This window comes from Marmota flaviventris (assembly GCF_047511675.1).
Source record: "Marmota flaviventris isolate mMarFla1 chromosome 5 unlocalized genomic scaffold, mMarFla1.hap1 SUPER_5_unloc_3, whole genome shotgun sequence".
NCBI classification, from domain to species: domain Eukaryota; kingdom Metazoa; phylum Chordata; class Mammalia; order Rodentia; family Sciuridae; genus Marmota; species Marmota flaviventris.
The window spans coordinates 418328-432179 of NW_027287681.1; the positions used below are offsets into that span (position 1 = coordinate 418328).

The 13852-nt window shown below is 31.7% G+C and overlaps 1 protein-coding gene across 3 annotated transcripts in view; it reads right to left on the minus strand.

Annotated features, from left to right (window-relative positions):
- LOC114103590 (serum response factor-binding protein 1) overlaps positions 1-13852 on the minus strand; it is a 65040-nt gene that overhangs the window by 10271 nt on the left and 40917 nt on the right. For all 3 annotated transcript variants that reach the window (XM_071607153.1, XM_027949336.2, XM_027949334.2), the window contains 2 exons: positions 6993-7064; positions 561-642 (listed from right to left, as the gene is read on the minus strand). In XM_071607153.1, the coding sequence (XP_071463254.1) occupies positions 561-642; positions 6993-7064 (154 nt within the window). The remainder of the gene's footprint in view (positions 1-560; positions 643-6992; positions 7065-13852) is intronic.

A 13852-nucleotide genomic window follows, 5' to 3' on the forward strand; every position in this document is an offset into this window, starting at 1 on the left:
ACAAAAAATCTTTTGATTTCTTAAAAATCTAACTCATGACAGGCTCGGATGCATCCATTTCTAAACTGCCAAATAAAAGAAGAATCACCCTTTCTTCATATGTTGGAGTTACAAAGAACAGTAAAAATGTCACTGAATATAAATAAAGGAAAATGGCGACTTTAATTTCTGTGTTCATAACGCATTAAATACTTTCAACTGTGCTTTCAAACAAAAATACATCTCATCTAACCTGTGGCAAAAGTATTTAATTCTCTATATTTTATAATGCATATAAATATTATGTGAAATGGCTAAATCAAAAATATCATGAGTTTAATCAGCATTTAGAACACCAAATATATTCAACTTGATCATGTATGTTATATTTAAATGCACTGAATATAATACACATATACATAATATGTATATTATATTAAAATTAAAAAAAAATAGATTCAGTTTTTCTTCAGAATCAGATACTTTTTATATTTGCAGGTACCTTCCACATTTTTAAATATTTGAAAGAAACTTATGCTTATATTATAAAATACTCAAGAGTTAAATCATTTCATTCATACCTTTAAGCACATCTATTTTTTTCTTCAGAAGAGGGTGTACTGCTAATCTGGCAACTGCTCTTTCAGATGCTGTAGAATCTGGCTGCAAATTGAAAAAAATACATATATGGGAATAAAATCACTGGCACCACTCAATGTGAATAAAATCAAATCTTTTAAAATTAGGAAACAATTTAGTTAATAATCTTAATAGATAAGTTATCTATGCTAAAGGTACACATCATGCTGACAAAAAATATTATTACTTTGGAACAATTAAAATGATAATGTAATCAATAGAAAGTACTATTTACTTATTATAGTTATTATTTTTGGAACATGGACTACTCCAGATAAATATCTGGAAATGTAGATAACGCAATATCTGAAAATTGAATAAATTTTGGAAACAATGTTTTCAGAATTGTACTCCTCATCAAATGTGAAATAGACACCTAGGAATTACCAATATTATATATTCATATTTTGAAAGTCAGTATCACCACTGTATTCTTAGAATTTAAAACACTGCCTAATTTAAAGTCAACCTTGAAAAAAATCTGATGATGACTGAATTTAAAAAGATCATATATATACTGTTGTCTTATTAATTTAGAAAATTCATACTATTGGTTAATTGCTTTAAATATCTTATGTGAACCAACAACTTCCAAATTTCTACCTCCAACTCTAACTTGAGCTCAGATTCATATATTTAACTACCTACTTGATACATTTACTTGATATATCAAGACAGAACTCTTTGATTTTCTTTTCCAAATAAACCCCTTCTCCTATCGTTTTTGCCATCTTATTGAACTTTCTATTTTTCTGGTGCTCAGCCCTAAAACTAAGGATTCTTTCACCATATTTCTTCTTCCCTCACATCTCACAATAAATCCTTTAGCAAATCTTGTGACTCTATCTGCAAAATATATCCAGAACCAATCACCTCTCAACATTTTTACTCTTTCTGCCTTTGACAGAATCACCAGTATCTCTCATGTGATCCAAGTTAATAAGCCCATAGTGAATTGGTCTCCTTTGGATTTTGCTCTCACAGATAATGCTTAAGCCATTTCATTGCAAACTCCTCTTTACCTGGAATGTTCTACTCACAAATACATAAATGGCTGTTCATTTCATTGTATTCAGGTTCACGTTCCAAAGCCATCTCAACTAGCAAAATATTTTCCATCACTATTTACTTCACAGCACTTAACACTGTATGCCATTGCAAATACATTCATACCTACGAAATATGGTGTAGATCTGGTGACTTAACAGTGTCTACAAGAGCAGGTACTAAATAAACAATAAAGCCAGTGATTAAATTTCATCATTATGTGAAACTAGAGCTACAAGCTTCAAATGTCTTTGTCCTAAAGTTATCCTTCATTGTTTTAGCCAAATATATTGGCTTTTCTCCCCCAGTGATATAAACATATGAACACCTAAACAAAAGCAGGATAATGGCAGTTTAAAGTTATGTTCTCTTTGGAGTACTTAGCTGAATAATGTTAAATCAAAAATAAGTTATTTAAATTTTATCTGGTGTCAATCCTGTGCTACGACAACCTGCTAATTGTCTCCTTGACTGAAGCTGAAGTGTCCCCACAAAATTCATGTCCACCTGGAAACTCAAAATGTGACCTTATTTGGTAAAAATATTTGCAAAGAAAATTAAAATGAGACTATAGTATAAAAAACCAGCTTTAGTGACAGGTGCTCTAAATCCAAGAAAGTTGAATCTTGTGTATCAAGGAAAAAAGGAAAAAACTTTTTAGCTTTTCAGTAAACCCTAAGGTTTAAAATAAAAGCTCTGCTATAATAGACCTTTGTTGCCAAAGCCAATCAACATGTTAGAGAACTAAATGTGCATCCAGAATGGTGGCATTCTTTGAGATTTTTGCATTATAGAAACAGAAGAAGTGATATTCCGAGTAGAAGAAGTAAATTTAATCTCGGGATTAATCCCAGAAGATTTAACCATAAAAACAAGAACAACAACAACAAAAAAACAATTAGTGCTGATAAATGTTATACATTTCCCAGGAAATTACCCTTCACATTATAAGGGAAAAGAGGACACTCCAGGAGAAGCTGTTATATTTGACTGCTTATTTCAATGTATTTCCCCCTTGAAGCTAAGTTCACTTCAAAGATAATCTGTAATATTTGAATATCAGTGTCTTTAAAAAACAAATAAGTTAGAAAGCACCTGTTATCATTATGTAAATTAATCTCATACATTTTATATAAGAAATTCTAAGAATCCTAAAGAAATCTTAATTAAAATGTATTCATAACCGATTGTTCAAAAACTATTGCCACTCTCAAATCCCTGCTTTAACAAAGTGCTAACATCTTTGCTGAGCTAGGTATTTTCCTTTCTAGAGATAGCTATATCTTTTCATGGTGGTTATAAAAGCTATAGAATTGATTGTCTAGTGTAAACTAGGGGTATTATTTTAAAATTTATTCAACACATTTTATTTCTCTGCCCCAGAAAATTGTCCCAGATGGTAACTGTGATTTAGTAATATGATTTCAGTAAATTCTTTTTTTAAAAGTCTCTACAGTAATATTTACAATTATATAATTATGTAAATGAAGGAGGGTTTTCTTCTAATTTCTTTTAAATGTTTCCCTCTATTATAGAATTATAATAATAATAATAGCATTAAAGTTAATACTCAAACATAATTTGTGTTTTCAGGCTGCAACTTTGTGTGGGGGCTTATTTGGGGGAGAATACCAAATTAATAAAAAGGTAGAATGATTTGAAAAGAGGCATTGTGTTGTGTAATTCCAGAACTGCTACTCATGCTGTAGTCATCAAATTAGAACTGCACAGTCAATTGCAGCAGTACTGAGTTCAGCGAACTAAGAACTTTAGGTCTGCAACTTATGTTTGCATATGAAATTGAGCAGCTATGAAGAACTCTGAATACCACAACCTATGTTGTACAGTCACGTGTAATTTTTGTTTTAAAAGAAAAAGAATAGTTCATGATAACTGCAAAGTATTAATTATTGTATTAATAAGTACTTTAAATGAGGACATAAAACATTCTGATGCTGTATGTATTTTAGCTCATTAGCTAATAATTGAGGAAAATGTGGCTTATTCAGGAAAAGGAAAAGGTGTTAGCGTAAGACTTCTTGTAAAAACTCTATACCTGAAAAGACATTTTGTGTCTCTGGTCTATAAATGGACAATCCACTTTACAATATGCAGTAGTACCCATGTCCTTAACATTGGCTAAAATTTCACTGTTGCATAGGCAGGAATATAATACTGCTTAAGAACAATGGGTTGAAAGTAAATGGCTTCTGGAGTTCTTTTAAGTTGTCAGCCTAGAAGGAAAAGGTCAAATTATGTTTGGGTATTAATTTATAATTATTTATTATATAAATTTATAATTATTATATATAATTATATATTATTATAACAAATTAAAACAATTAAAAATTATATAATAAATTAAAATAATGATAATTGAAGTTTTCATTGAATTGAAAATTATTTAATCAAGGCATTCAGAAACATCAGAATTCATTGTAGAGGATCAATCAATCTATCTATCTCTCCTCTGTATATATATTTAACTACTAGCTATTTTTATTTATTCATATTTGTTTTTTGGGGAGTAGGAAAAACAGTGCAATTGGAAAAATTTCTTGACTTAAACATTAGTTTTTATAGATAGGAATGATTAAATTTTCTGTTATTAAAAGACCAATAAAATATTATACACTTTTAAAAATGTTTTTATGTCTTAGAAATGTCAATTTCATAAATTATATCAATTATTTAGATAACCTTAAATTATTTCTAAGTAAAAAAGGTACAATTTTATATGTTTCTTAAATTTTATTGTTTTTTTTTAATATTTATTTTTTAGTTGTAGTTACACACAATATCTTTATTTTATTTATTTACTTTTTTGTGGTGCTGAGGATCAAACCCAGGGCCTCACATGTGCTAGGCTAGCGCTCTAGGCTGAGCCACAATCCCAGCCCCTTTAATTTTATTTTTAAAAATTTGTTTTTAGAAAGCCCTTCATTGAATTTTTGAAGCTCAAATTCTAACAAGAGCTAAAGGTCAAACATTTTATTCATCAATTGACTAACAATCCAGAACTCAAAATCTCAGGCTTCTGAATTCAGTCTAATATTCCTAACAATTTTTTTTTTTTTTCTAAAAAGACTGAAGATAACTTTCATTTGTGACTCAATCCAAATGCTTTTTAACACTAAATTGTGTGTCAAGAATCTTTCAAATCTTTCTGGAAAGAAATGAAATATAAATATTTAAAAAAAAAAAACTAGTGAAGCAAGTAGATACATATTTCTTCTTTTGGCAGAGTTTTGTGTCTGCTGTATTGAGATAATGTCTGCCTGCATCTTGATTGCCACCAGGAACTCAAAAGAATGAGTAGGGCAATCCATCTTCTTTCCTTTCTCACTACCTCCTTCTTTAATTTTACTGAGCCATTATTATGTGAAGGCATCATCCTACATGTGAAGACACAAAATCCATCTTTTGAGGCTCACAATGTTGCTCTAATTTAAAAAGCTAAGATAAATACCCAAATGTCTTACCCAAGGCAGAATATGATAAATTTCATTTGAGAGAGAGAAATGTTGTGGAAATAAATAAAAGGAAAATAAATAAGAGTGATACATATTAAATTTAAAGAAAAAAAATTTGAAGCTTAGCAGGCTACTGAGTAGACTCTAAGAACAAAAAGTTTTTACACCTGCATGAAAAAAATCTTCATAATATTTGGAGGATGAAGGAAACCACAGTTTTCCTTATTTAAAATGGACACAATGTTTGCTATGGAAAATTCTCAGGAAATTGTGGTTTTTACACACCTCCACAGTTTCTTCCATTTCAAATAAATTACATAAAAAGTGGAAAACACTTCATTTTTTAATGGGAAAATTTTATTTTGGCACATGGGTATTTATTGTGAGCACAAAATGTATTTGGTATTCAACTTTGAAAATGTACCTCTGAATGTAAACAACAGTCTAAAAATATCTCCTATGTGTAAAATTAATCCTTGGAAATGTTGCACACAACAAGTGACTGCGGATTAACTGGTAGAGGTAAAATGCTAGTAAGAGTGCTTTTAATAATAAGGCAGGTCTATTTCAATTCCAGGTTTTATTTAAAGATATAAACAACAAATTAATGGTGAAAATATATTAAGTCCTAATTCATCTTCCTTGGATCCTATTTCCTGGAGTGGACTAATCTCTAAATTTAAAGATTTCACATCACAGAATGTATATGTCCTATAGACAACTAAGGAAGAAAAATTACCTTAAAAGAAAGTAAAACAACAATGAAAAAACTTGAAAATGATGTTGAACTCATGTACTTATGAAGAATTCTAGATAAGCAGAGGCCAAGATAAGCCTTCCTCTAATAAGAAAAGAGCTAAAAAAAAAAAGGCTCTTTTAATAACCATAGGGAGACAATAATATGACAGGAAGAAATGAAGAAAATCAAGAGTACAAAGTATCGAAATGGAAAAGATTATTACTATGGATCTTGTCTTAGGAGATAGTGTTCTCTTTTAATTAAACATATGGTTGTATTTAAAACTAAGGCAATAAATGAATTGGCTTAAAATACTGATGAACTGTAAGGAAAGTTTAAACCATCCAAATACATCTAGATTTTACTTAGTTTTAAGCTAAATATTTAATTCTTGGCATTACTTATTGTACATAGTGTTTATACAAATAATATAGTATAACTGATTAATTTATAATGTAAAATCAATAGGAGATAGAAAGAAGTGTAGGTTAGAGCAAAAATCAAATTAAAAAATGAAAAGCAGAGAGAAAAAAATTCAATTAATACAAAATCTGTTCTCAAGGTGAACTGTCTAGTATAGGTATTAGCAAAGTTGGTAGAAAAAAAAGGGGAAATAGTAAGGAAGAAGCAAGAGTGACAAATCCAAACAGCAGTGACAAATCCAAATGGATAAAAGCACTAACTGTGCCACGTAATAGAGGAATTTAACCTTAATCAGCTCATTTAACTCATTTTTGAGCTCCACTGTCCTCATTTGTAAAAAGAGGGCAAAATAAAAGTTTTACAAGGTAGGTGCAGAAATTACATGAGATATTCACGAAAATGATTTATAAATTTAAAAAAATAGATTCCTACTTGTAACTAATAGGTTAACAGAGTAATTATTCTACAAAACATGAAATGCTGTATTAAGGACTTTGCAAGTGGGACATTACAGCAAAGTGAAACAGTTAAATTCCCTTAAAAATCCTTTCAGTGGTGATACTGAAACTCAGTGAGAAAGTCACCATATACTAATAGTTGATAGATCTTCTATTCAATGAATACATGACATGCAAAAGTAAGCATAAAATAAAGAGCTTTTCATAAACAAATGCCATCCACTATAGATATACCTTCTTGCAGATTTTTTCAAAGTCAATATCATCGCCAAGAGCAGATTTAGTTACCATATCAGGTTTTAATTCCTGTTGAAGAATAAAAAAACAAAAATTTCAGTTAGGAGCTTATATTTGTTATGATTTAAATTTCTTCCCATGTCTTAAGAAAGTTGACATTAATTAAAATCTTAATTTTTAGAAAAGAATAACTCTTACCACAGTAAAAATTATCTTGCTACTAAGGAAGTCACAAGAAAACAATTTTAAGAGTTAATTTTCTTAAGAACAATATGCAAAGCAAGTAAGAGTAGTATTTTAAATTCAGAAAATGTTACGTATTCCCTCAGTGACCTACTTCTTCCAGCTATATCCTACCTACCAAGAGTTACCACCCATTTCAATCATGCAAGTGAATTAATGAGCTGATTAGGTTAAGGCTCTCATTAACCCAATCAGTTTCTTTCTTTGTCTCATACATGAGCTTCTGAGGGACACCTCATATCTAAACCATAAAAGAAGGGTTTAGAAAATACAAAATATATCATGCAATTAGGAACAATTAGGAAGCAATTATTGAGAAGTTGTTCCAAAAAATTTAGACAAAGAAGAAAACAAGAAAAGAACACAAGACATGACTATATTATCTAGTATCAGATAAACATAGCAACTATTTATATAAAGGAAAAACTACAGGAAATCAAGAAATAGAAATACTACTAACAAGAGACTTCAATACATCACTTGTAGTTCAAGAAAGGTCATAATATAAAAAAAAATCAATAACTTGACAGTTATGTTACATAATAATGTTTCCATCAATGATGGACTGCACACATAATAGTGATCCCAAAAGATTTTATTACTTAGCAGTGTCCCAACTATCTTTGTTTGTTTGCATTAAGTACATTCTAAGATGCTCTCATGATGACAAAATTTCCTAATGACCCACTTCTTGAAACAAGTCCTCATAGTTAAGTACACATGACCGTAATTAATAAGGTAGATCTGCATTATAAGGTAGATCTGACTTATGAATTTATTTAGAATATACTCTAATAACACAAATTAAATCTTCAAATGCATATGGAATATTCATAAAACTTTCAGTTAAAAAAACAAAAAACTAATTTAAAAATGGACAAGTGATCTGAATAGACATTTTTAAATAGAAGAGTTAACAAAGTTTAGGATTTGCAAATCAAAACCATAATGAGATATTACTGTCTCCCTAGTTAGGTCTGTTATGATTTAGATAGGAGGTGTCCCCCAAGAGCGAAAGTGTGAGACAGTCCAAGAAAGTTTAAAGATGAAGAGTTATGAGAGCCTTAACATAATGAGTACATTAATTCACTGAAATGGATTAACTGGGCAGTTATTGTGGGCAATTAGCATGTGACTAGAAGAAGTAGGTCAATGGGAGCATGCCTGTGGGGTTTATATTTTATTCCTCCTGAGCAAAACTCTCTCTGCTTCCTGGTCATTATGTCCTGAGCTGCTTTCTTCTCCACACATTTTCACTCATGATGCTCTGCCTCACCTCAAGCAGATCAGGCAAATCAGCCATCTATGGACTGAGACCTCTGAAAGTACAAGCACCAAGTAACTATTCTCTCCTCTAAAATTGTTCTGAACAGGTATTTTGGTCACAGCAATGAAAAAGTTGACTTTTATAGAATAAGGTTTATCATTAAGAAGGAAAAATATAATAAATGGTGTTGAAGATGTGGAGACAGGGGAACTCTTATACAACCTCAGTGAAGACAAATTAGTACAGCTAATGAGTAAAACAGTTTGGAGATTCCTCAAAAAACTACAAACGGAACTATCATATGATCAAATAATCCAGTAATCCCATTACTGGGTATATCTCCAAAGGAAAAGCAACCGATATACTGAAGAGATGCCTATTCACCTACGATTATTTCAACACTATGCACAATGGCCAAACCCTGGAATCAACTAAGGTGTTCATCTACAGAAGAACAGATAGAAAATATGGCATTTTCTTTACGAAATATATTGCAGCAATAAAAAATAAAATCTTATCATTTGTGGCAATAAGGATGAAACTAGAAGACATTAAGTGAAATAGGCCAACTACAAAAAGTCAAATGCTGCATATACTCACCCACTCATGTGTAAGTCAAAAAAATTTATCTCAAAGAAGTCGAGAGTAGAACAGTGGTTACTAGAGACTGAGAAGAACAGTAAGAAGGGAGAATAGAATGAGGTTGGATAACAGGTACCAAAATACATTTAAAGACAGGAGGAATTAGCTCTAGTGTTCCATAGCACATCAGACAGAAGAAGTTGTTTAATAATTTATTATATATTTTAAAATAATGAGTAGAGCTCAAAGGGGCCCAACATATGGAAATCATACAAATTTAAGAAGGAAATGCTAACTAATCTGATTTTATAATTAACATTATATGCATGTCACATTGACAAAGTACTCCATAAATATGTCCAATAAAACAAAATAATTTTGAATTCATTGGACTAATAATTGGTATTACACATGTCACAAGACCTGTGAAGGGTCTGAAACTTTACCAAATTTGCAATCTAACATGTTATCCTGGTAGTATCATGGATGCTGGTAGAAGACACACGATTTGTGGGTTAGAGACAAAAAGGCAGTTTAGTATTCACAGCAATAGCAGGACCCAGAGTATCAGTGTATTTTAAAATCTCAATCCTTTTTTCTTTTTGCAAACACCTAAGCCCCGGGATACATGGTAGACATTAAATGCAACAAATTAACTCCATGCAATCAAAACTAAAGCATCACTTTAGGAATATATTATTTCTAAGATAGAATGTTAAGTGGAAAATATCTTCTTAGATTGAGGAAGGGGAAATTATCCTCTGTAGACATTAATTTTGATGCTTTCACAAGCCAACATGAACTAATTACAAAAACTCTACTTTTAGAACATAAATAACAACGTATTGGGCTGAACTGCTCCCCAGGATGCCTGCATCCACATTCCAGAATCTGTGAGGAAATTACCTTAAATGGAGAAAGGGACTTTGCTGATATAACCAAATTAAGAGATAATCAGATTATTATCCTGGATTATCTAGGTAAACCCAATATAGTCAAAGTTTCTTTAAAAGAGGGAAATAGAAAGGTCAGAGAGAAGATACGAAACCAAAAGCAGAAATCTTGAGAGGAGAGGGAAGGAAAAAAAGAGATATCTGAAAATGTTGAGTTGCTGGTCTTGAAAAATGGGTGAAGGAGACATGAGTCAAGAAATGCCTATGATCTTTAGAGTCTGAAAAGGCAGGAAACAGATTCTCCCATACAGCCTACAGAAGAAATACATTCCAAAGTCACCTTGATTTTAAGACTTCTGACCTGCAGAACTATATGATAATAAACCTGTGTTGTTTTAAGCCATGAAATTTGTTGTAATTTGTTTCTGCGGCACTAGTAAACTACTATGCATTATTCTACCAATCTTTATGTGATAAAATAAGTAATTTATCCTATACTTTTTGGATATGCACATCTACTACAAATCACAACAAAAAGTAAACATTTACCTTAAAACTCTAATAAAACTAGATGTCCTTGGATGGCTTCAACTGTCCTTACCCTACCACTCATATTTTAATATTTTGCATGACTTATTGCTTTAAAAAACAACAAGATTTGCAAATAAAAGGGAATGGTATCTCCTAACACATGTTTCATATAAAATTAAGAAGCTAAGTTTAGGGACAGGGTTGTGGCTCAGTGGTGGAGCGCGTGCTTGGCATGTGTGAGGCATGGGTTTGAGTGAGAGCCCCACTGATAAATGAATGAAAATAAAAAAGAAAAAAAGGTCTATCAACAACTAAAAAAAAACAAAAACAAAAACTGAGTTTAGTGAACATGTATGGGCAGGACTACTGTTCCATAACTGAAATTTCTGTTAGGGCCAATCTAAGTAGACACTGAAGAATAAATAAACCAAATGGTTTTATAAACAATATAAAAACTACAATAAATATAATGAGACTGTTCCTCCATTCCTATACTTTATTAAGATCGTCTTTCAGAATAAGGCTCCTTTTGGTGTAATATCACAAAAGGGAACATAGCACGGTATATGTTCGTATTCCCTTCAAAACATGAAAGAAAACTTCATCCACAGTCTTTCTGAATCATCCCAAGTCTGCTGTGGAGTCTACTTGGGAAGTTCATGCTAAATTGCCAGGACTTATATTTCATTCCTCAGTCCGTCCCCTTTCCCAACCTTCCTCTTTCCTTCCATCCCCTGCTCTATTCCATTTTTCTCCCTTATCTTCACAAGATATTCTTTTTTCATTCCTTAGTTCTCTCTAGCTTCCAAATCTGAGAAAAATATTTCACCCTTGACTTTCTGAGTCTTGTTCATTTCATTTAGCAAGATGTACTGCAGTTCTATCCATTAATCAGTAAATTGTATAAATTCATTCTTCTTTGTGACTGAGTAAAACTCCATATTTTGTTTAATACAGTCTAATGATGGGCACCTAGACTGGTTTCTATATCTTGACTACTGTTGAATTGTGCTGCTATCAACACTATCAACACTGATGTGTCCGTATCCTGTGCAGACTTTACTTCTTTTGGATAAATACCAAGGAGTGGGACAGCTGTGTCATACGCTGACTCCATTCCTAGTCTTTAAAAACAAAAGCAAAACAAAACAAAAAAACAGGGATTGAACCTAGGGTTGCTTAACCACAGAGCCACATTGCCAGCCATTTTTAATTTTTACTTTGAGACAGGGTCTTGCTAAGTTGTTTAGGGCCTCACTTAGTTGCTGAAGCTGGCCTTGAATTTTGATCATACTGCCTCAGCCTCCCAAAATGCTGGGATTACAAGCATGCTCCACAGAATCCAGCTCTATTCCTAGTCTTCTGAGGATTCTCCATACTTCTTTACACAGTGGTTGTACTAATTGAGAGTCCCATAAACAATGCCTAAGTATATCTTTCCCCCACGTCTTCACCAATACTTATATTTGTCTTCTTCACGACTATCATTCTAACTAGAATGAGATGAAATTTCAGTGTAGTTTTCTTCATTTCTCTGCTTGCTAAGGATATTGACCATTTTTTTAAAAAAAGTAATTTTTGGCCATATGTATTTCTTCCTTTGAGAAATGTTTGCTTAATTCACTGGTCCATTTCCTGATATTTAAAAATATTTTTTTGAGTTTTTTTTTATGTATTCTGGATATTAATCTGACAGAAGAGTAGCTCACAAGGATTTTCTCCCATTCTGTAGGCTCTCTCTTCATAGCCTTATTTCCTCTGCTGTGCAAAAACTTGTTAATTTAAGGCCATCCCACTTATTGATAATTTTAGTTCTTGAGCTTTAGGGGTCTTATTAAGGAAGACATTGACTGAGCTTATATGTTGGAATGTTGACCCTATTTCAGTTAAAGTGTTTCTGGTCTAATTCCTACATCTCTGATTGATTCTGAGTTGACTTTTGGGCAGGGTGAGGTAGAAATCTAGTTTCATTCTTCTACACATGGATATTCAGTTTTCTCAGCACCATTTGTTATAAAGGCTATCTTTTTGTGAATTTAAGTACCACTGTAAAGTGTCAAATGACTGTATCTGTATGGATTTGTCTGTTTCTTCTATTTTATTCCATAGGTCTTCATGTCTGTCTTGATGCCAATACCATGCTGTTTTTGTTACTACAGCTCTGTAGTATAATTGGAGACCAGGTACTGTTCTGCTATCATAATCATTATTTTTTTGTTCAATACTGCCTTGGCTATTCTGGGTCTTTTATTTTTTTTCATATGAAGCTTAGAACTGTTTTTTCTAGTTTCATGAAGAATGCTTTTGGTATTTTGATGGGTATTACACCGACTATGTGGATTGCTTTTAATAATATGGCAATTTTGACAATATTAATTCTGCCTATTCAAGAGCATGGTAGGTCTTCCTATCTTCTAAGGTTTTTTTTCAATTTCTTTCTTCAGGGTTCTATAATTTTTGTTGCAGTTATTTTACCTCCTTGTTTAGATTTATTCCCAAGCATTTTATTTTTTATGAGATTAATATGAATGGAATAGTTTTCCTATTTCCTTCAACAGATTCTTTACTGGAGTATAGGAAAGCTATTTATTGTTATATGTTAACCTTGTAGCTTGCTACTTTCCTAAATTTATCAACTCAAGAATTTTCTAGTGAAATGTATGTATGTGAGTCTTCCAAGTATAGGATCATGTCATTGGCAAAGAGAAATAGTTTGAGTCCTTCTTTTCCTATTTGCATCTCTTTAATTTCTTTTTATTTTTCTAGAGTTTCGAGATTTATACTGAATATGAGTGGTAACAGTGGTCTTTCTTGTATCATTTCTAATTTTAGAGGAAATGCTTTGTTTCTTTCTGTTCAGTACAATGTTGGCTTGGGGTTGCTGTACGTTGTCTTCATGATATTGAGGGAAGTTCCTTCTATCCCTAGTTTTTTCAGTATTTTTAACATGAAGAGCACAGGATTTTATCCAAGACTTTTCTGCACCTATTGAGATTATGTGACTTTTTGTCCTTAAATCTATGCATGCAGTAAAATACATTTATTAATGAAACATCCTTGCATCCCTGGGATAAAACCAACTTGATCATGGTGTGCAATCTTGTTGTGTTTTTTAGTGCGGGCTGCTAATATTTTGTTAAGGATGTTTTGTGTCTATGTTTTTCAGGGATATTGGTCAATAGTTTTCCTTTCTTGATGTATCTGGTTTTGATATCAGGGTGATAATGGTTCACAGAATAAATTTAAGAGTGTCCCCTCCTTTTCAATTTCATAGAAAAATTACAGGGGGACTGACATTAGTTCTTTTAAGGTTTGGTAGAACTCAGATGAGAACTCATCTG